Raw genomic sequence first — 21,245 nt, 5'->3', positions numbered from 1 at the left:
GTACAATATCCCTACAAATCCCCTGAACGGGTTTCAAGGAGCCAAAACCCACTCAGTTTCTTCCCCAGCTGTTTTTTCCTTGCTATTTTCTTCACAAGAGAGGAATTTTCATTACAAACACTATCAAGCTTAAGGGACTGCTGATGAATTCAGCCAAGTTTACACTGCCGAAAGTGACTGATTGTTTGATTTTATCTTTTTCTGCTTTATTACGTCTGTCAAGGGGTTGATGAAGTTACTCAAATCTTCCAGCAAGGCTTCTAGAAGGGTAAAGTGAGAAGAATTAAGAGAGGATAGTGCAGACATGGTCCTGAAGTAACAGGGATTGCAAAGGGAGAAATCCTGTTGCTAAGCGACAGGGGATGGGAAAGCAAGAGAGAGACTCTGCTTGTTTTAAGCAGGTTCATTAAGCAACATTTCTTAATTTACAGATAACACCCAGCAACAACAAAAGCATGGCTCTGTTAAAGACTGGGTGAAACATTTAATAAATATATTTAAACACTTACGGGAAGTAAGTGTCTGCGAGGCAAACTGAATGAAAAGAATCTTGGAAGATCCACAGCCCCTCTGTGCCATCCACCACGCCAGATCTTTGGATCAAAATTAAAACCCAAAGGCTGTTTCATCTGACTGGGGCTGAGCTCTGAAAAGGCTGCTGGGTGACAGATGACTCCCATGGTTTCAACTCCTTGACAGATTTTCTCCCTTCTAAACTTTTCCAAGAAGCTGAAGGAATGTCAAAAGATCCAGCAGAAGGTTGGAAAGAACATGGCAGGAGTGAGGAATGGCACAGCGAGCTGCATAGAGCTGGGCTCTGACCAGAGGAGCAGCACCAGGGCTGAGTCAGAGCAGGATCAAGAAAACAACAGCCCAAGGATGACGCCAATTTATAAATAATCACAATAAATCAGTAATGCTCCCCTCAGTGCCAGTTTACCCCAACCTCAGGCTCAATCGATCAAGAGGTTCCTTTTTTCCTGCATTGTGATCCCAAACTCTGCACCTGTGGCTCACACTGAGCTCACAGCTCACATGGTCTCACATCTGAACCTAGAGCAGCAGGAGAGAGTGAGGTGAGAATGGAGCTCCTCTGGAGCCAGGCTGGGAATGCTGGGAGTGTTCATCTGGACAAAAGAAAACTCCAGGGCCTGAAGGGGCTCCAGGAGAGCTGCAGAGGGACTGGGGACAAGGCCTGCAGGGACAGGACACAGGGAATGGCTTCCCACTGCCACAGGGCAGGGCTGGATGGGATCTTGGGAATTGGGAATTCCTGGCTGGGCTGGAATTGCCAGAGCAGCTGTGGCTGCCCCTGGATCCCTGGAATGTCCCAGGCCAGGCTGGACACTGGGGCTGGGAGCAGCCTGGGACAGTGGAAGATGTCCCATGGCAGGGGGACTGGACTGGATTACCTCTAAAAAGACCCTTCCAACTCCAAATTATTCCATGATCCTCTGACAATGAACATCAGGAAGATTAAATAGTGCTTTTTTCCTTCTCACACACATTTCTTTCAATTAAACGTAAGTTACAGGACAAGAAACTAGAAACACCCAGAAGGCAATAATTAAAAAAAAACCCAAATAAACAAACAGTAAAAAAAGCAAGGATAATAGAAAGACATTTCAAACACCAATTGGAATTTAACAACTGGCTGCAGAATTATTCCTGCTCGAAGCTCTGCTCCCTCACAGACCTTTCACCCCACAGAGTTGCCAAAGACTTTGTGGCTGCAGGCTTGGTCTCTGCCCATTCTGTTATTGTTATCTGTTATCCTCCAAAACCCACAGCAAAACTCAGCCACAGAAAATGAGCTCTTTGGAACCAGAGCTGTGAAAAAACACTGGAAATGCTACAGGATGAAAGGTTTAACCTATTCTTTGAAAAAAAACCCAAACCCTTAATGTCTTGTTTCTCTGAGTTCAATGCAGATATTTCCCAGCCCCAGCAGCCTCTCAGAGGACAGGTCCCATCATGAGACTGCAGCCCCTCTGTAAGCAGCTTGTAAATTATTCTTAATATCACACAATGAACACCCGAGAGGGAGGAAATGGAGCTGTAACCAAATATGAGGACAGCATTTAAGAGGAGTAAAAGCAGCAATCTTGCTGAGAACTCTGCCAGCACACTGAGACAAACACTCTTCCATTTTCCAAAGAGCAAACCAATTTCCAGCATCCTCAAAATAGTCAGGACATTGATTTACATCTCTTCCAAACAAGAGCAAAGTGAACAATTCAATATCTGGGAGCTGCACACGGGTCTGGAGGCTCTGTCAGATCTGGCTGTTTGATAAAACTGCGTGAAACCTGTTTTCAGTGTGCTCCCTGCACGTTGTCCCTGTTAAACAGGAGCCCTGGGTAGCTTTGGGGTCTCATTGATCTGTGAGATGTGCCAAGATCCCAACCCTGGGTAACTGAGGATTGTCCTTTCCTCGTGTCTTTCGCACCTCAAACATCCTCTCCTGCCATTTAATGTCATCAAGGAGCTGTTTGACCACAAAGCTTTGGCCCAGGTGATGCCTTGGGAAGGCTGACCTGGAACAGAGACTGGACAGAGCTGGAGAATAAAGTAGATATTTATTGAAAGGTCTTTAGGGCACACCTTGGGCAGGACAAGAGCCTGACTGGGGCTACACCCAAGGTGGACCCAAAATGGTCACAAAATGGCTACAAAATGGCTGACCAGTCATGAAATCTTACATTTTTATAAGTTTGTCTCTATTTGCATATTGGGCTTAATTGTCCAATTACAGCTTCAGGTTGTGAGGTCCCATCCTTCTTGTTCCTCCCTTCAGCCCACCCTTGTTTGTGCTTTTGGGCTGAAAGTTGTCCTTGGTCTTCATCAGGAAAAGGATTTGTTTTGTCACCTGCTCTGTGCAGAGCTGAGTGACACTGAATGTGAGGCTCAGAACTGCACCCCTGGGCAGCACAGAGTCTGAAATACATGAAAGCTCAAACTGAAGGCATCACAGGAACAAGCTCTTCCTGTCCCCCTCCTCTTCCAGAAAGGCATCAAAGGACCCAGGCATTTATTAAGGAGTTCACCTGGAAAACTGCAGCCCCACATGCTGCTCCCTGTGGACAGAGGAGTCCACGGGTGAGGAACGCTGTCCCTAGAGATCAGCTCTCAGAAGGGAGAGCTTTGCCTGTTTTTACTCCTAAACTGGGAATATGAATAAGTTTGTTATTCTTTGGGATCCAGAAGTTATTCCTAGCTTTGATTCTTGGCAGGATGTGGGGGGAGAGCAGCTCTGCCACCTCGGACTGGCAGACTGGGCCTGTCCAGGAGTCTGGCTGAGACTCCACTGGGAGCCTGTCCTGGAGGGCAGAGGAGTCCAGGAAGGCTGGACATCCTTCAAGAAGGAAATCCTAAAGGCACAGGAGCAGGCTGTGCCCATGAGCCAAGGGATGACCAGGCAGGAGAAAGACCAGCCTGGCTGGACAGAGAGCTTTGATGGGAATTCAGGGGAAAAGGAGAGTTCCTGGCCTTTGGAAGAAGCAGAAGGCAGCCCAGGAGGAACAGAAGGATGTTGTGAGGTTGTGAAGGGAGAAAATGAGAAGGGCCAAAGCCCAGCTAGAGCTTCACCTGGTTACTGCTGTAAAGGACAATAAAAATACTTCTATAAATACATCAGCAAGCAAAGGTGGTCCAGGGAGAGTCTCCATCCTTCGCTGGATGTGGTGGAAACAGTGACAAAAAGGAAGAGCTTGAGGCACCAAATGCCTCTGTCTCAGCTTTTAAGAGCAAACCCCTGTTCTCAGGGCAGCCAGGGGAAGGCAGGCATGGACAGCAGAACAAAGCCCAAGAATCCAAGGGAAATGGTCAGTCCACACCATCAATGGTCCAGTCCAATGGTCAGACCACTCACGGGTCCCTGGAGCAAAGGGGACCCACCCAAGGGCTCTGCAGAGCTTTTCAACCCTCCAGCAGCTCAATTCCCACCCAACCCAGTGTCAGTGCTGAGGGTGCCCTGGATCCCCTCACACAGGTCTTTGATGAAGGCTCAACAGCTTTCTCCAGGAGAATGTTCTGGGAAACAAAGGCTCCACCAAAGTCTAGGTAGACCTGACACACCCCCAGCCCTTCCCTCATCCTCCAAGGGGGTCACTTTGTCCACAGAAGATCAGGTTGGCCAAGCAGGACCTGCTTTTGCTGAACCCACTCTGACTGGGCTGATCCTCTTGTCCCAACAAAGCCTGCAAACCTTTTGTGAAGCAGAACACTTAAATACATCCTATCAAAAGCCTTCTAAGACAACACCTTGAAGGAATGATGATTTTGCCACACTCTCTATTAAAACTGCAGCCATTTTCATATTTTTTTCATCAACCGAACGATTTTTCATCTGGAAATGCTCAACTCAGTGTTCAATCAGGCAAAAGTTGAGCCATGGTTTAAACCCCTAGAAGCTGAACCCTGAGCATTGCTGATTCCTGACCAGAGGAATTAATGAGTTAATCCCAGAGTTACAGAGGGGGGAGTTTCCCTGATCCCTGCTCTGATGATGCCCTACAAAAACCTCTGCTCCAACTGGAATTCTTTCACTCAAGTGCTGCCATTTCCCAAGGAACCAACCTGCTGCAAGGAGCTTTTTAATAGCTCCAGTCTGATCCCTAAAAAGCCAACTTTGGGAACTCATTTAAGCAAAGCAGCTAAAAGAAAAGGCTCTTGGGTCTTGTTTTTCATTCCAGTGAACGGCCAAAATTTGCTGCTCCTCATTACTGAAGGTTTCATTATCCACGGGCTTTTATGGGAGTCTTGTAAAATTTAATGTACTATTTTCCATGATTTATGTCCTTCTGGTGATATCCTTTTGTACCTTCAATCCTTCCAGAGAAAAAGCACACGAGTTCCTGGTGGCCCAAAGGCATAATTTCAGATTTGAAGGAACATCGCCTGCTAATTCCTGGCGCTGGATCCCTGTTCTGACACGTAAATGGAGCTACAAATGGGCAATTCCTACAGAAATGGGTCTTTGGAAGATTTGGGGAATTTTCTGCTCTGCATCACTACCAAACCCAAAAGAAAACCCACTTGAAAACCCTCCTAATCCATACAAGCATGAAAATCAAGTCTCCAAATAAAAAAATAAGTGCACTGCAGCCAATTATTTGATGTTGGGACCACACGCAGGAACAACTCATGAAATGATATAGAAGGAGCAATTATGTGTTACTTTCCTGGCTTTGACCACACAGATCTAACATCTCCTTGATTTTCCTTTTCCTTCCCCAAACACACCCCTAGATCATTAAATTTTAAGACAAATGATCAAGGCAATTTACCCAGCTGGTGTCAGATCCTCAGGTGAGGCTCCTAAGAAGAGAAGATATCTTTTGAAGATTTATTGAGCGTGTTTGGAGTAGAGGCACCTGTGACAACGAACTGGCACAATGGCATTTCTTAGATTCACCTTGAAAATTGGACTTTCCAAGCTCTGGCTCCTGCAGGAGCAGGTTTGGAGGTCTCCACACATTGTCACAGAAGTCTTTGGTTCTTGAAGAAAGAGTCAGGATCAGTTCCTAGACCTGACTTGAGAACCACCATGCTGCATGGTCCTACAAACTCTTTTTTCCCAAAAAAAATCATTGAAATAAATTAGCAATTCAGCATCAAATCTACATATGCCAGCCATAGCAGTATTTATTGTCCCCACCAGCTCATCTTCTGCTGGATTTCTAAGAAGTATTGTCATAATTTCCCAGGAAAGGGCACTCCTGGGTTTGCGAGCACGTTTCAGAGTTCCAGGAAGAGCCTGGCAAAGCAGGAACCTTCCTAAATACCCTTCAGAGTACAGAAAGTTCAAGCAGAGAAAGAGAAATTTATTTCTGTGAACTGGCATGAAGGGAAAGCGTTACTGGTGAGCTGCCACAGCTCCAATCCTCAGGTGAGCTTTACCGACGGGTTTGTTTATTTTACGTGCAGCAGGAACGGCTTTAATTTCCTTATAAAGATTCTACAGCACAAGGTAACATCTCCTCTGGGAAGGGAGTGCAGGAAGGACTCCAAATTTCGGCATCTTTGCTGGGATGGGATGAATGAGTCAGTGCTGTAGAATGACACCCATTAATATGCACAGACACTTTGTTTCATCAATAAAAAGCCAAAGAACTTAAGTGGCTACAGGCAGAAACAGCTTTTGTTATGCATACGCATAAGTTTGAAAATCTCTGCTAATTGTGCAATCCTGGAAAAGGCTACTTTTAAATAAAATTACACAGGGAAAAAAAGCATCTACATAAGTACATTGTGCACTTGAAGCAGAACCATGTGCATATTTTATTCTATGCCAGATCAAATGTTTTCTGTTAGAATCCACATCTTTTCCAGGCTGAGGGACACTTCCCCAGCACTTCACTGAGGGATGCAGAGCACAAAGAGAAGCCAAGGAAGAGATTTTCTGTTGCACTGGGTGTGAAGAGCAAGAAGTGATCTGCAAAAACAAGATCAGGAGAGGCATCTCCTGCTCCGTTCCCCAGCTCTGAGGTGGGAGATCCCCATCAACTCCATAAATTCAAACCTTTTGGGTTTTATTACTATACAGAAGACCAATATTTTAGGGGGAATAAAGAGAAAACACTATAATATCACTGAAAAATGAATAGTTTAACATTTAGAGGGGTTAGAACTAGATGGTCTTTCAGGTCCAAATCATCCAGTGGTGAGGCTGGGATTCAGGTTTTTGCGGTTTATTTCCTCAGTTCATCAAAATCCTGTGATCTTTTGCAAGAAAACCGAACTGAACTTCCCACTGATCACAGAGCAGAACAGGAATTCTTAAGTTTTTCCCTCAAAATTTTCATTTGGTTCTTCTCTTCCAGGTTTTGAGTGACCAGGCTGCTGTTTCCAGCTCTGGAAGTTTGTGACTCCTCACAAACCTCCAGGACACAGAAAAACAGTCCCAGGCTCCAAGACCAGCCTGGAAGGAGCAGAGCTGAAGAACTAAACCCCTCCAGGAGCAGAAGATAAGAGTAATCAAATGGAACAATCTCCGAGGCAAGTGTGACAAAACTAGAAACAAAAGGACAAAAGAATTAATAAGGCTGGAAAGAGAAGGAAAGATTCTCTGCATTTGAGGAATACTGAAACAGGTTTGAAAGGGGGAAAAGACTGGAGGTCACTTCTGTATTATTCATCAAGGACAACCCCACTTATTAATCTCCTGAAACAATACAAAGATTAATTTCCCCTCTCTGCAACCCTTCCAAAAGCTCAGACAAAAGCACCAGTGAAAGTTTTCTTCGGTGTTTGCTGCAGTAACAGGAATAAAAGATCAGCCCCAGATTGTTCCTATGTACAGCCAGACCTTTAGTCAAAGTTACAAAGCTCCCACAAGGAACAGATTTGACCTTTTGGCTCCCTCACAATCAAAAATTTCAGTAATATCTACACGAACCTGGCTGCCTGCAGTAAATAATGCTGAGGAAACCTCCACACAGAATGAACCCACTGCAAATCTCTGCTGCTCAAGATATCAAGAACACGATCAAGGTGAGAACAGGCACAGGAAACTGAAGCTGGTGGCGGTTAGGAGAGGGAAAAGATGATTTTCCATGGCGGAAAAAAGCAAGTTCTTCCCCTGGACACAACACCCACTCGTTTTGAGACACTGCACAAATCACCTCCCAGGTTTTTGTCTCCCCTGAGCCACAAGGGGATGATTTGCCTCCTCCTACTCCACCAAAAAAATCAGCTGAAGATCTACAAATGAATATATATGGCTTAAATACTCACTGCTGGAGCTTCCAGGAGTACTGAACTGGGAAGCCTCAAGGAATTTCCGAGGTGTAGATAAATTAGTGACATCCATCAGAGGCACAGGAGAGGCGTCTTTCACAAGGGACCTGTGTGAGGGGAAAAAATTAGAGCAAACGGTTGATTATTATTTACAATATTTATTCACAACAAATAATCTACTTATTCCTTACATTTTAAGCCTAAGAAATAGATGCTTCCATTTCTATGCCTTCTATCAACTTCTTAATCCTTCAAACCTCTTAATTCCCGCAAGAAACCTCCACCCTTTTTCCTGCCCTTCACATTCCTGTTCTGAGCACAGCCATGTGCATCTCTTCCCAAAGGAACCTCCTTACCCCAAAATTAAAACATTTTCCATTTGGCCATTTTCATCATAAATCCACATTGTATTAGTTGCCAAAAATGTGTCCCGCTGCAAGGGGCAAGGGGACAGAAGCAAGAAATAATTTTTAGGAGAAGGAAACGTGGAAGGTTCCTGCAATAAAGCTCAGGATGTTTGCTTAGAGGTCAAAATGCTCACGGAAAAGTGAAAAAACAAGGGTTAGGCTTGGTATCCTGAAGGAGAACCACCCAAAACAACAAGCCACACTAGTTACAAGAGTTGATGTTATCAAATATCCACAATCTGCATCAGGGAAAGTGAAAAAAAGAGAATCCAGAGTAAGAGAAAGGTCCCTGGAGCAGCCACACAAAAGTACAGTTAATTAGCAAGTCCCCCAGTCTGGGTACACCAAAGCTTTGTGGCTGTTTTTAATTAAGAAGATGAGTAAGGAAGGGACTGATGACTTGCTAGCAACCCTCCTTCCTAGAAATTTCAATTTCAATCAATCCTTTATTGCATAAATTCATTTAATGCAACTGGCTGCCTTGCCTCACACTTTTGGCAAGCAGATTTTTATTAATTCCCACAATAAAAAGCTCATTTATCTTTTCTCTGCATCTCTATCAAGTGCTGGCTCCCCTTTCACTCCCCACCTCTCCTACCCTGCAAAAATTATCTCCCAACACTGTTGTCTCTCTTTTCCAGCCACTTTCTTCCTTCCCTGCAACAACTCAAACTCAGAACTAGCAAAATCAGGAAAAAATAGCCTAAATTAACTGAATTTCCACTGATCACAGGCACCAAGCAAGGAAGACGTTTCAACACCTTTAAAACACCTTGGAAAAACATCAAAACCAACACATTTCAGCTCATACATTTAACTATTGCAGCCTCCATCTCGTCACCTTATGGTTGGTTGGGAGGCTTTTAAAACTTGGATATTTCTTAGAAAATGAGCAGTTTTTCCCTGACCTGAGCCTCATGACCACGACACGTGTAGGAAAGGAATAAGACAAGATCAGAGAAGGGAGAGAATGCACAAAGCAGCTGTGGGGAGCAGCAAAACCCCAAGAGAAGCACCGAGAAAAGCGAAAAGATCATGAACAGGCTCGGAGGTGCGTCAATAAATCTGAATGTCCTGCTCTCCATAGCCACAGCCCTGAGGGGTGTGCATGGCAGAAATGCAAGTTTGGGGTGCCAGCTGCAGGCTGCGTGTGCCAGGTTTGGTGGCTGGGATGAGGAAGGCTGTCCCACCCGAGCCTGGCTCTGTCCTTGCCACGCTGCCCCACGCGGTTGGTGGATTTGATGTAGAGGTGCCGGTGCAGTTCGTCGATCAGCACCAGGTGCAGGTTCATCTTCTTGCTGTGCAGCTCCAGCCTCAGGTCACTCAGCCCTTCCACCTGCAGGAGGGGACCCTCCAGGGAATCCACTGCTGACACCTGGGGGGAAAAACGGGACAGTTTTTAGACACTGATGTGGCCAACTCTCACCATTGATTCATTGAATTTTGCAAATTTTCTCTTGGATTAGGAGAGGGTCTGAATCTCGTTCAAGACAGAGGAGGAAATGTGGGAAATGGATTTGCAGAGAACTCTCAAAGCCTGACAGAAGGCTCACACAGTCCTGTCCATCTGTGTGCAAACCCTGAGAAATGCTGACTTAGAAAGGCCATGGGATAGGACAGACATCATTGAGAGAGAGACTGAACTGGAAACAACTTTCAAATGATGACCCTGCAAATAGACCAGATTTTTTTGAGAAATAGAACTATGAAAGATGTATTGTAGTAGGACCCATCAGGGGTAATTTTCGATGATTGGCTTTAAGGCATTAACAGCATTGTGTGGCAAAAGCTGATAGGCCAAAAAAATGCTTATTAAGTATTGTAATTAGGAAATAGCTTGGCTTCTGATTGTGATGGAGTGAACTGTAACATCTGTACTGTCTCATCCTTCACATGAGACTGAAAATGGAATAAAAGTTTTTTAAAACTCCTCTCAGCTGCCCCATCTCTGGGTCAGAAAAAGGGATAATCCAATGGGGGGGGGAACAGGGACAATTTTCAGACATCGATTCATTCAGCTCTCGCCATCAATTCATTCAATTTTGTAATTTTCCTCTTGGATTAGGAGAGTGTTTGAATCCCAGGATGATTCTATCCTTAAAACCCTTCTAAAGCAGAAAATCTTGAAGTAATATTTTATTTCTGTTTCCAAACAAATAATGTAGAAGGGTCCAACATCCAAATAATTTAGATTTAATGCGCAGCCTTCAAATATTAAGCATATATATAAAACAAGTTAGTGAAAACACAGTTCTTTAATAAAAATCAAAGCATAGTTTATCCCCAAATAAGAGGATTATTAAGTAGAAAAGTGTCAGAAGAAGATAGTGACAATGGTGTTTGATGGTTGTTCTTCTTTCCATTACAGAAACACCAAAAAACTACATTATTCCAAATTCTACAAATAGGGAGAAAATGGCTTAAATTTAATTTGCTTAAAGTCATGACTGAAAAAGCTTAGAAGGCCTCATCCTTTAGGCTCCACAAGGGTCCTGTCCCATGGCTACACCATTTAAATATCTGAAATAATGACAAGCTGACATCTCATGGGCACTGAAATTTCCTGATTTCTTTTTCTACCCTAAAAAATAAACGTGGACAAAACCCACCAGGAATGACAAAACAGTGCCTAAAAGCTGTGCTCCCCTCCCAGTCGGTTTTCTATTTAACAGAGATTTCCAGTTACTAATAAATAAATAATGGCATCCCTCTGCAGCTTCCAAACTCTCAGTGCTGATGTTGTAAGAAACTGGAAAGAGCATGTTTGGCATGGAGAGGTTTAAAATAAAATTTAAAAATCCATTCCCTGCTAACTGAGGATGCTGTCAGTGAAATAAGACATTTGCTTGCACTTCAGGATCTCGGTTCAGAACAAACCTGTCAGCCAAACATTAAAAATTAAAAGCAAAGATACAGTGAGCAGCCAGCCCAGCTGAGAGCTGCTCCCTCAGTAACAGTAAATATTAACTCTGCTGAAAGAACATCCATCACCAGTGTATTCCTTTGCTGGCCTCCAAGTCCAGAAAAACCTGGAATATCCATGGGACAGCCAAACTTCTTATATTAATTTTTAAATCTCCTTATTTGATACACAACACTGTCCATCCTCTTCCTTCCCATTATCCATTTGGGAACAGTTGGGGAAGTTTGGCCATCACACAGCATTAAACCACCCTGAAGATGAAGGAAAATCCCAGTTTCCCTCTCCCCAGAGGAGGTTCAGAGCTCACACAAGCAGAGGAGCTCAGCACACACCACATGGGAAACTCCGGCAGAAGTGGAAGCATTAATTCCTCTTTTTCCTTTGGCAGGTGGAGCTGATCCCCAAAATTTCCCCATTTCAAAGGCACTCTGCTGAAAGAACATCCATCAGCAGTGTACTCCTTTGCTGGCCTCCAAGCCCAGGAAAAAACTGAAATATCCATGGGACAGCCAAACTTTTCATATGAATTTCTAAACCTTGCCACACAACTCTGTCCATACTCTCCCATTATCCCTCTGGGAATAGTCAGGGAAGGGTTTGGCCATCACACATCACAAAACCACCCTGAAGATGAAGGAAAATCCCAATTCCCTTCTCCCCAGAGGGGGTGGCAGAGGTCACACAAGCGGAGGAGCTCAGCACACACCACATGGGAAACTCTGGCAGAAGTAGAAGCGTTAATTCCTCTCTTCTTCCCTTGGCAGGTGGAAATTTTCCCCCAAATTTCCCCATTCCAAAGGAACTTGAACCCCTCCAATCCCTTCAGGGGAGCTGCAACTGCCCTGGGAGCTGAGCCAAAAATCCCACCAGAGCAAGGAGCAGGAGCAACATTTGTCATACTGAGAAACTGAGAGATGAAAAAGCAGCCAGAAAAGAAGTGAAATCCAGAGCAAAGTAGCATTAAAAAAAATTCCAAGACATCCAGGAGAAGTTTCCTCTCAAACACAAGGAATGGGAATTTAAATTTCCCACTCAGCTCTGGTTTTGTCTTGCCAATTCCTCAAGAGTCCATTGCTCACAAAAAATATTAAGACAAAAATACTGCTGTCAAGGACAACTTTTAAGGGAAAAAAATGGAATATTCATTTATTTACTATACTCATGTTCATGGAAGTCTCCAGTTGGTTGAGATGGCAACAAATATAAATATGCTAAAAAACCAAACCAAACATTTTTCGTCTCTGCAGTTTTGCTCACAAAGAGATGGTTTAGGTCCTGGCAACCAAGCAGCACCCAAGATTAGATTTCAGAATAAAAAATATGAGGTTAAAATCAGCCCAGAACAGCAAAAGTCACCAAAAGGAAGCAAAATCATCAATTAAAAAAAGCACGTAATTAAATATACACTAAAGGCAGATCAACATTTTTGACTTAATGCCCTCACTCTGCTCCTAACACACCAAAACTTGAATTATGCGAGAGATGCCAATCAGCTTCCCCTGGTCTTTAACACTCCCATCATTTTCTGGCTGCATCCAAAAAGACTAAAAATGTGGAATTGGACAGAGAGAGGAAGAGTTATCCTGCAAGACTCCAGTTAATACTGAAAGCGGAAAAGCAGCCCAAGAAAACCTGGAAATGAAATGTACAGAAGGATTACGAGTGGCTCAAGGGTCCAGCAAAAGCAGCTGATGGCTCTTCCTGGCTCTTTCTTTTCTACACACACGGCTCAGTTAAATGGAAATGAAGTGATTTTTGTTTGTTTTTCTGCAGGGGGATCACGGCATTGTGTTAGATTAGCCGGACACAAAAGATAATTACAGGTAGAAGAGCTCCCCCACATGAATCTTTTGGCAGGGGCTGGGGTGCAGAGAGGAGCCACAACAACACAAAAGCAGCTGGAAAAGAGAATCAACAATAAACAACTTGTTATTCTTGGGGATAAAACTGCTTCACAATGAGCAAATTGTATCAAAAGAATGGGCAGTCCCCACCAGCATCTCCTTTAATTCTTGAATTCAGCTCTCTGTCCCATTGAAAGCTGCTCATGAACACACAATAACTGTAATTTAGTCAAACACTAATTAAAATATTGGCCTGGATTAGCGGAGAATTTGGCTTCGATGATCTGATAGTAATTCCTGATGTTCAAATCTTCTTATCTCTCTCTACTCATTAGTACCTACAATAAAGCAAAGACCCTTTAGGAAATAGAGATGAAATAAGCCTGGAAAAAAAAGAGCTGTGCTTTTGTATAAGCTAAAAATTGCAAGTTTATAGAAAATAACCGTGGCACCAGCACCATTAGGCAGCTTGTTTAAAGGTCACAGGCAGTTTATAGCAGGGCTTAATTGCCTTAAAAAGAAAACACAGCTAAACACTTGCTTAGTGTAACAGGCAATTTGGAAGGGTTTAATTCAGCATTTTACAACAAACGAGAACCTAAGTGCTAACAAGGTATTTGTCAAAATTCTTTCTTTCCTGACTTCAGCCAAAGTTTCCCAATCTGCTCACAGTGGAATCTATTTACTCCCTCAGAGGTTCTGCTGAACCCCCACAGGCCTGGAAGTGAGCAGAGATAAAGTGGAAAGTCTCAATTCGATGCCTTTTTTTTTTTTCAAGGAGAGGAGAAAAAAAAAAACAAAATGATGATAGAATCATAAAATTATGGAATCATGGAATGGTTTGGGGTTGGAAGGGATATGAAAGATCACCCAGTCCCCAAGGGCAAAGACACCTTCCACTATCCCAGGGTGCTCCAAGCCCCATCCAACCTGGCCTTGGGCACTTCCAGGGATGAGGAATCCACAGCTTCTCTGGGCAAGCTCATCACCCTCACAAGGAAGCATTCCTTCCTCTATTATTAATAATAGAAAACCAAATCCTTTCCGGCTGAGAAACCACTCTGTTCTGAATTTGGATAAACAGATATGAAAACATGAACACACAACTGAGAAAGGTTAAAAGAAAACAACGTGGTGGGTCATAACTCGAGATTAAAAAAAAAGCCGTACACAAACACAATCTGACAAAAGGGAAAAAGCTGAGCCCTCAGAATAAAAGAGTAAATAAATAAGCAACAACCCAGAAGGTTCCAGCTGCCTCGCTGGTGAATACAAAGCTGACATTTAAAAGGAGAATTGATCTGCTGCTTTTACAAGGGACTCACTTTCACAAGGTACAGGAAAGGAAAATGACTAAAAACCAGCTTAAATAAATGTAGGCAGATCTAAACAAGCAGGTCAGGGAATTCCATTTGCACCGGAGGTGCAGGAGATAAGGACTGAGCCAGGAAACAGCCAAGTCCTCACACTGCAGCTTTTGGGACTTGGCAAAGAGACACAACACTCACAAATGCTGAGCCCTCTCTTCCCTAGGAAGCCCTGGAATAGAATTCCTGGGGCAGCCTCTGGATCCCTGGAAGTGCCCAAGGCCAGGCTGGACATTGGGGCTTGGAGCATCCTTGGGACAGTGGGAGGGGTCCCTGCTATAGCAGGGGTGGCACTGGAGGGGCTTTAAGCAGAAAAGTGTCAGAAGAAGATAGTGACAGTGGTGTTTGATGGTTGTTCTTCTTGCCATTACAGAAACACCAAAAAAACCCCCATTATTCCAAATTCTACAAATGAAGAGAAAATGGCTTCAATTTAATTTGCTTCAAGTCATGATTGAAAAAGCTCAGGAGGCCTCATCGTTTAGGCTGCACAAGGATTATGTCCTGTGGCTACCAAACTCAATTCCAACCCAAACCTGTGAACCAAAGTGCTGTGAAAGGCAGAACAGAAGCAAGAAACACTCCCAGGTGCCACTCAATTCCTGTGTCACCCGACTCCTGTGCCATCCAATTTCTGTGCCATCCAACTCCTGTGCCACCCAATTCCTGTGCCATCCAACTCCTGTGCCACCCAATTCCTGCATCACCCAACTCCTGTGTCACCCAATTCCTGTGTCACCTAACTCCTGTGTCACCCGACTGCTGTGCCATCCAGTTCCTGTGCCATCCAACTCCTCTGCCACCCAATTCCTGCATCACCCAACTCCTGTGTCACCCAATTCCTGTGTCACCTAACTCCTGTGTCACCCGACTGCTGTGCCATCCAGTTCCTGTGCCATCCAACTCCTCTGCCACCCAATTCCTGCATCACCAAACTCCTGTGCCACCCAATTCCTGCATCACCCAACTCCTGTGTCACCCAATTCCTGTGTCACCTAACTCCTGTGTCACCCGACTGCTGTGCCATCCAGTTCCTGTGCCATCCAACTCCTCTGCCACCCAATTCCTGCATCACCAAACTCCTGTGCCACCCAATTCCTGCATCACCCAACTCCTGTGTCACCCAATTCCTGTGTCACCTAACTCCTGTGTCACCCGACTGCTGTGCCATCCAGTTCCTGTGCCATCCAACTCCTCTGCCACCCAATTCCTGCATCACGCAACTCCTGTGTCACCCAATTCCTGTGTCACCTAACTCCTGTGTCACCCGACTGCTGTGCCATCCAGTTCCTGTGCCATCCAACTCCTCTGCCACCCAATTCCTGCATCACCCAACTCCTGTGTCACCCAATTCCTGTGTCACCTAACTCCTGTGTCACCCGACTGCTGTGCCATCCAGTTCCTGTGCCATCCAACTCCTCTGCCACCCAATTCCTGCATCACCCAACTCCTGTGTCACCCAATTCCTGTGTCACCTAACTCCTGTGTCACCCGACTGCTGTGCCATCCAGTTCCTGTGCCATCCAACTCCTCTGCCACCCAATTCCTGCATCACCAAACTCCTGTGCCACCCAATTCCTGCATCACCCAACTCCTGTGTCACCTAACTCCTGTGTCACCAAATTCCTGTCACCCAATTCCTGTGTCATCCAACTCCTGTGCCATCCAATTCCTGTGTCACCCAACTCCAGTGCCACCCACTGCCTTGGCACAGGAGCTGTGACAGATTGAGAAAAAGCCACGGAAAAAGCAACTTGAGGAAAGGGAGGGGAACAAATAAAGCTGTTGGACTTGAATTGTACCTGGAGTGCAGTGAGAAAACATTTACTTCACCAGGATTTGTCTATTTTTACCCATCTCAAAACTCCAATTCACTCCTAAGTTTATTAGTAGTAAAATAAGCAAAAAGCTCCTGAATTTAAGGCTGCAAAATTCCCATATTTTTGATGGACAATGCAGGGAATCACAGAATAACACCCAAAAAAACAAGTCTTTGAAGCACTTGGAGCCTCCACTGCTGGCAACACTTTAATGAATACCTGATTAAACCTGCTTTACACTGCATTTATATCTTTTAATTCCAACCTTGACACAAGTGTTACCAAGTGTGTGTTTCATCTGTAGATTTGTTGCAGTATTTTGGTTGCGAGGTGAATCAGGATGAAGTTGAAAAGTGATTTTCAGCCTTTGAGGAGGGGCCAGCCAAATAATGGGATACAAGGAAAACTTAAAAAATAAGAAATCCAAAGGTTGGGAATTGTCTGCTGCCAAATTGCCACAGCACAGTGCAAGGTGGCATCAAAACAAATCAGTGAATAAGAATTAGTAAAGATGACCCTGAACTTAAAAACCATTCTGGTGATCCTACAGCAGAGTCTTCAGGTAAAATCACAGGAAAGAGGGAAAGCAGAGACATCAGTGAAAATATTCCTGATTGCCACTGCCTCTTTCTCCCTAAAAACAGGAAAAGGAGCAAAGGAACCCATTAATGGACCATTAATGAGGATTAATGAGGAGCTGATGGACAGCACTCAGTGTAAACACCACGGATATTCGGTGAGGGAAGAAATTGTTCCCAGCTTTGTTCACCTTTAAAAATCTCGTAAGAATCAACAAGCAAAAAGCAAAGACGGAATTATAAATTATGATTATGATTCCTTTTGCAATGTTTCGGGAAGAGCTGAACTCACTCCACGGCATGAAAGGGTTTGTGAGCAAATTATGCACAAAAAGGGGGGCAATGACACAGATGACTGAAGCTGAGAGGGGGAGAGGTTTGGAAAATCACTTGGATTTTGAGCTACACACACCAAAAAAGTGCTCAGTTTGCAGGAAGACAGCTCATCCTGGGACAAGTAAAGTGATCTGAGGGGGGAAGGAGAGAAAAACATGTACAGACAAAAGAAAAAGGGTTATTTTGGGCAAACCTGGTCTGAAACACCTTAACACAAAGGACAAACAGCTTTTATTTTTCTGAAGTGTTCCAATGGCAATGACCAAACACTGTTTTCCCTCGGCAAACTTTTAAATATTTATAAAATTATGTTCCTCACTTGCTGTCCTTTCCTTCAGCTACAGAAATTTAATTCCTTTGCATTTGCCTCAGTCACCCATCAATCATTCTCCTTCCTCCTCCACTCACTGTAATTCATCAATGCCTTCCTAGCAACAAAGTGCTGGAACCAAAAGTGGTGCTCAAAGAAGAGAGGGGCTAAAAACAAGAGTTTTATCCAACTGCTCACTTGGACCTGAACACAAATTCTGCAATTTCTCCACCAGTATAAACAAATGACTTCCCTGAAAAGGCAGAATTATCTACTGGCATCACTGAAATTACCCAAGACTTCTTCCATTCTCATTTCCATTTTCATCCCAAATGTTTCATATGCTTTAGTAAAAACTGAATTTATTACACCTTTCTGCCAGCTTTAAAGCTGCATTTTCAAAGTAATTCAATCAGATTTATCTGGATTATTTTAAAGCATCCCATAACCCTTCAACAATTTTTTTCATGGTGTTGCTGCAATGTTTTACTGGGGATAAAATTCTGTCTTACACTCCAGAGTTTAGAAAAGAGTTCCTGGAAAGACCAACAACTGCTGGAAAAGCATCCTCTGTATTCCAACTCTGCCCTACCTTCATCACAGTCTGGTTTCTTCTTAAATAAATTTTCACCAGCTGAAAGGGAGAGTTGTAATCAGCAGAGCCAAGAGCCTCCTGATGATGCTCTGAGAGGCCCTGAGGAGGAGCTGGGGTCATGCAAATGAAGCAGCTTTAGGTACTAAAACTTCATGCAAGAGACTGCCCTGAAAATGTAAATTACAGCAGGAAAAGAGTGAGAGCAAGTCATTGATAACTATGCCCAGGGGAAAAAAAAGAAGGTGTTTCTAAGGGGCAGAAATTTCACGTTCTAATGTGGTTAAAACGAGCCTAAAGTTTATTTTAAAAAATAATCAAAGCAGTATTTAAGGAAAAAATGGGGAAAAATTACAGAAGAGAGGTGAAAAGTGATCTAAGAGTCAACATTCCCGGTCCTTCTGCATAAGGAACTTATCAGTATTCTACCAAACTCAACCTGGATAAACCAAATGCCCTCAAATCTTCCTTGTGCGGCCCCCGACCTTTCACCAGACACACAAAGGCCATGATTTCCATGGCTTTGTGAATCACCAGAACATATTCCAAGTAAACATGGAATCAATAAAATTAACAAAACCCAATGTGCCTCTTTCTCTCGTATCCCTCACCCTATGAAATCAGCAGATTTGCCAATCATTAGCAATTAACAGAAACCTACATGAAATGAGATACAACCCTGGAGATGCCACTTCTAAAAAGGGAATTTCAAGCAGAGCCCAGATTTAAATTTACCTATAGAAGCATTTCTACAGAATCCCAAACAAACCCAGGTCTCTTATTTCCACCTACTTAATTCCAAAATATAAAAAAAACTCTTCCACGGCAGCACCTGAATCCCAGCGCTGCACTAAGGAACGCAGAAACAAAATGAAAGTGTTTTTATTGATTTTCCTTGTTCCAGCTGAAAGGCAGGCAGTAAATAAAATGCAGGCTGAGAACTGCACTGCTATTTTTTATTTATTTCATTATTCCAGGCTACTTAAGGTGTAAGGACTCTGCTCACTACAAGGCGTTTTTAATTGAAAGCCTCTCCTTGTGCCATGCTGAGGAAAGCCACAGGTGGCAGCTGCAGTCAAGTAATAAAAATGAAATTTCTCAGCCATGCCCAGGGCGACAAACAGCCCGAGATTTCCAGGGAGGTGTTGTCACTCCAAAGGCTTCTTCAGAGGATTAATGTGGAGTGAACAGAAAAGTGAGGAGTGCTGGAGGTTGTTGAGCAGGACAAAGTATCCTGGAATGGTTTGGGTTAAAGGGATCTTAACCCTCATCCAGTGCCACCCCTGCCATGGCAGGGACACCTTCCACTGTCCCAGGGTGTGCAAGCCAAATCCAACCTGGTCTTGGACATTCCAGGGATCCAGGGGCAGCCACAGCTTCTCTGGAATGGGATGCTCATTATGGGATGAGTAAGAAGAGGGAAACTATTTTACACACAGAGCAAAAAACACCCTCAGCTCCTGAGAAAGTATCTCAGTAGTTTGACTCCCTCTTCTCGCAGCCACTGGGGGGGTTCCTTGTCTTCACTGTTCTCCAGGATATTCCTGCCCTACTTCACTTCTCCTCTATCTCCTTTTCCTGTGCCGCTTTCATTTGTTTTCCAGAGAACCTGTGGCTGCCCCTGGATCCCTGGATGTGCTCAAGGCCAGGCTGGATGTGGCTTGGAGCACCCTGGAACAATGGAAGGTGTCCTTGTCTCTGGCAGGGGTGGCACTGGATGAGCTTTTGGGTCCCTTCCAACCCAAACCATCCTGGGATTCTATAACTTCTGCACAGCATTTCCATTCATTAACACCCCTTCCACTTCTGCCTCTGTTGTCACCCAGTCACTCAGATCTGTTGTAAAGTCCTGCCTTTAAATAAACAAAACTTTTTTTTTTTTTTTTAATAAAATGCCAAATGTGCAGAGAGAAAGCTCAAAAAAATCCTACTGTTACTCACATCAGAAAGCAGAGCAGGAGACTTATTATTTTCCTGACATTAAAAACCTGAAGTCAACACTTGAAAAGAAAGAAAAGCAGGTGTTGGAGCATTCTCTGCTTCTGGAGAAACAAAATACTGGCAGCTTTTTAATTCCTGGGGAAAAGACACAGGAGAAGGATGTGCCCATGAGGAAAACACCAATTCCTCACTCTAACACAAGGATGGGAAAAATTAAGTGAATAATAATAAAAGGGTTCCATCCTTCCTTCTTCCACCTTCGTTCTTCCTTCTTGTGTTCCTAATTTAAAAAAAATCAGCTGGAAATAGCAATGATCCTCCCTCTTATCCCATGGATAGATTTCTGCAGTTGCAGTGTTTATTACCTGCCACAAGGGCAAATCCAGACAGAAATCCAAAGTCACCTAAAGATTTTAATTTAATTTTATGATAAGACCTTGAATTACTTTATTTAATATGTCTTCACTGTTGTCAGCATTTCAGTTCTTAAATTATAGAAACAAATGGCAAATATTAAGTTTTCCCTACAGGGATCTCATGGGTCAACGGTGGAATCAGAAGAATTAAATTAACAGCACAGATCCCCACAATCTTGAGCTAATTAATTTATTAATTACTATGCAGAGTGTGATCAATGCACAGTCCAGTGCTGGAGAGACTGGACATGAAACTGTTCCCTCCAAGGGTGAATCTCCTGTCCTGGCCACTGCTGCTGATCTCTGCTCTGGCTTCTGGTGGTGTGGAGCACTCCAAAACATCTCCTCTGGAAGAACTTGGATTCCTCCTTCCAGCAGTCGAGCTCAGGCTTCCAGAGAAGTGACATCAATCTGTCCCTGGTCCCTGCTCTGCTCCCCTCTCTGCAGACTGGTCTTAAGAAGCTCCTCCTGGGTCACAATTTTCCCTCAAGAGCTGATGGCAGAATTATGGAATTGTTTAGGTTGGAAAAGAGCTCTCAGATCATCAAGTCCAACCATGCCCAGCACTGCCAAGGCCACCACTGGCCTATGGACCCAAGTGCCACATGCAAATGGATTTTACATCTCTCCAGTGAGGGGTGATGCCTTAAGTTTTGGCTTTCATGTTTTTCAGGTTCTGTGCTGCCTGGGGTATAGATCTGAGCCTCATGTTAGGGGCTGGTCAGCTCTCTGCACAGAGCAGGGAGACAAAACAAATCCTTTTCCTGATGAAGACCAAGGACAACTTTCAGGCCCAAAAGCACAAACAGGGGTGGGCTGAAGGGAGGAACAAGGATGAGACCTGACAACCTGAAGCTGTAACTGGACAATTAAACCCCAATATGCAAATGGACCAAAACTTTAAAAAGTGTGAGACCTCGTGAGCAGTCAGCCATTTTGGGCCCACCTTGGGTGTAGCCCTGGCCAGGCTC

At 44.0% G+C, this 21,245-nt stretch overlaps 1 protein-coding gene across 3 annotated transcripts in view; it reads right to left on the bottom strand.

The window, feature by feature from the left end:
- Nucleotides 1-21,245, bottom strand: part of EXOC4 (exocyst complex component 4) — a 303,602-nt gene that overhangs the window by 255,738 nt on the left and 26,619 nt on the right. For all 3 annotated transcript variants that reach the window (XM_066318880.1, XM_066318881.1, XM_066318882.1), the window contains exons 4-5: nt 9,338-9,522; nt 7,738-7,847 (exon numbers count right to left, since the gene is read on the bottom strand). In XM_066318880.1, the coding sequence (XP_066174977.1) occupies nt 7,738-7,847; nt 9,338-9,522 (295 nt within the window). The remainder of the gene's footprint in view (nt 1-7,737; nt 7,848-9,337; nt 9,523-21,245) is intronic.

This window comes from Sylvia atricapilla, chromosome 5 (genome assembly GCF_009819655.1).
Source record: "Sylvia atricapilla isolate bSylAtr1 chromosome 5, bSylAtr1.pri, whole genome shotgun sequence".
Lineage (NCBI taxonomy): Eukaryota > Metazoa > Chordata > Aves > Passeriformes > Sylviidae > Sylvia > Sylvia atricapilla.
Note: the sequence above shows the minus strand (reverse complement) of the source record. Positions and strands in the feature narration are given on the sequence as shown.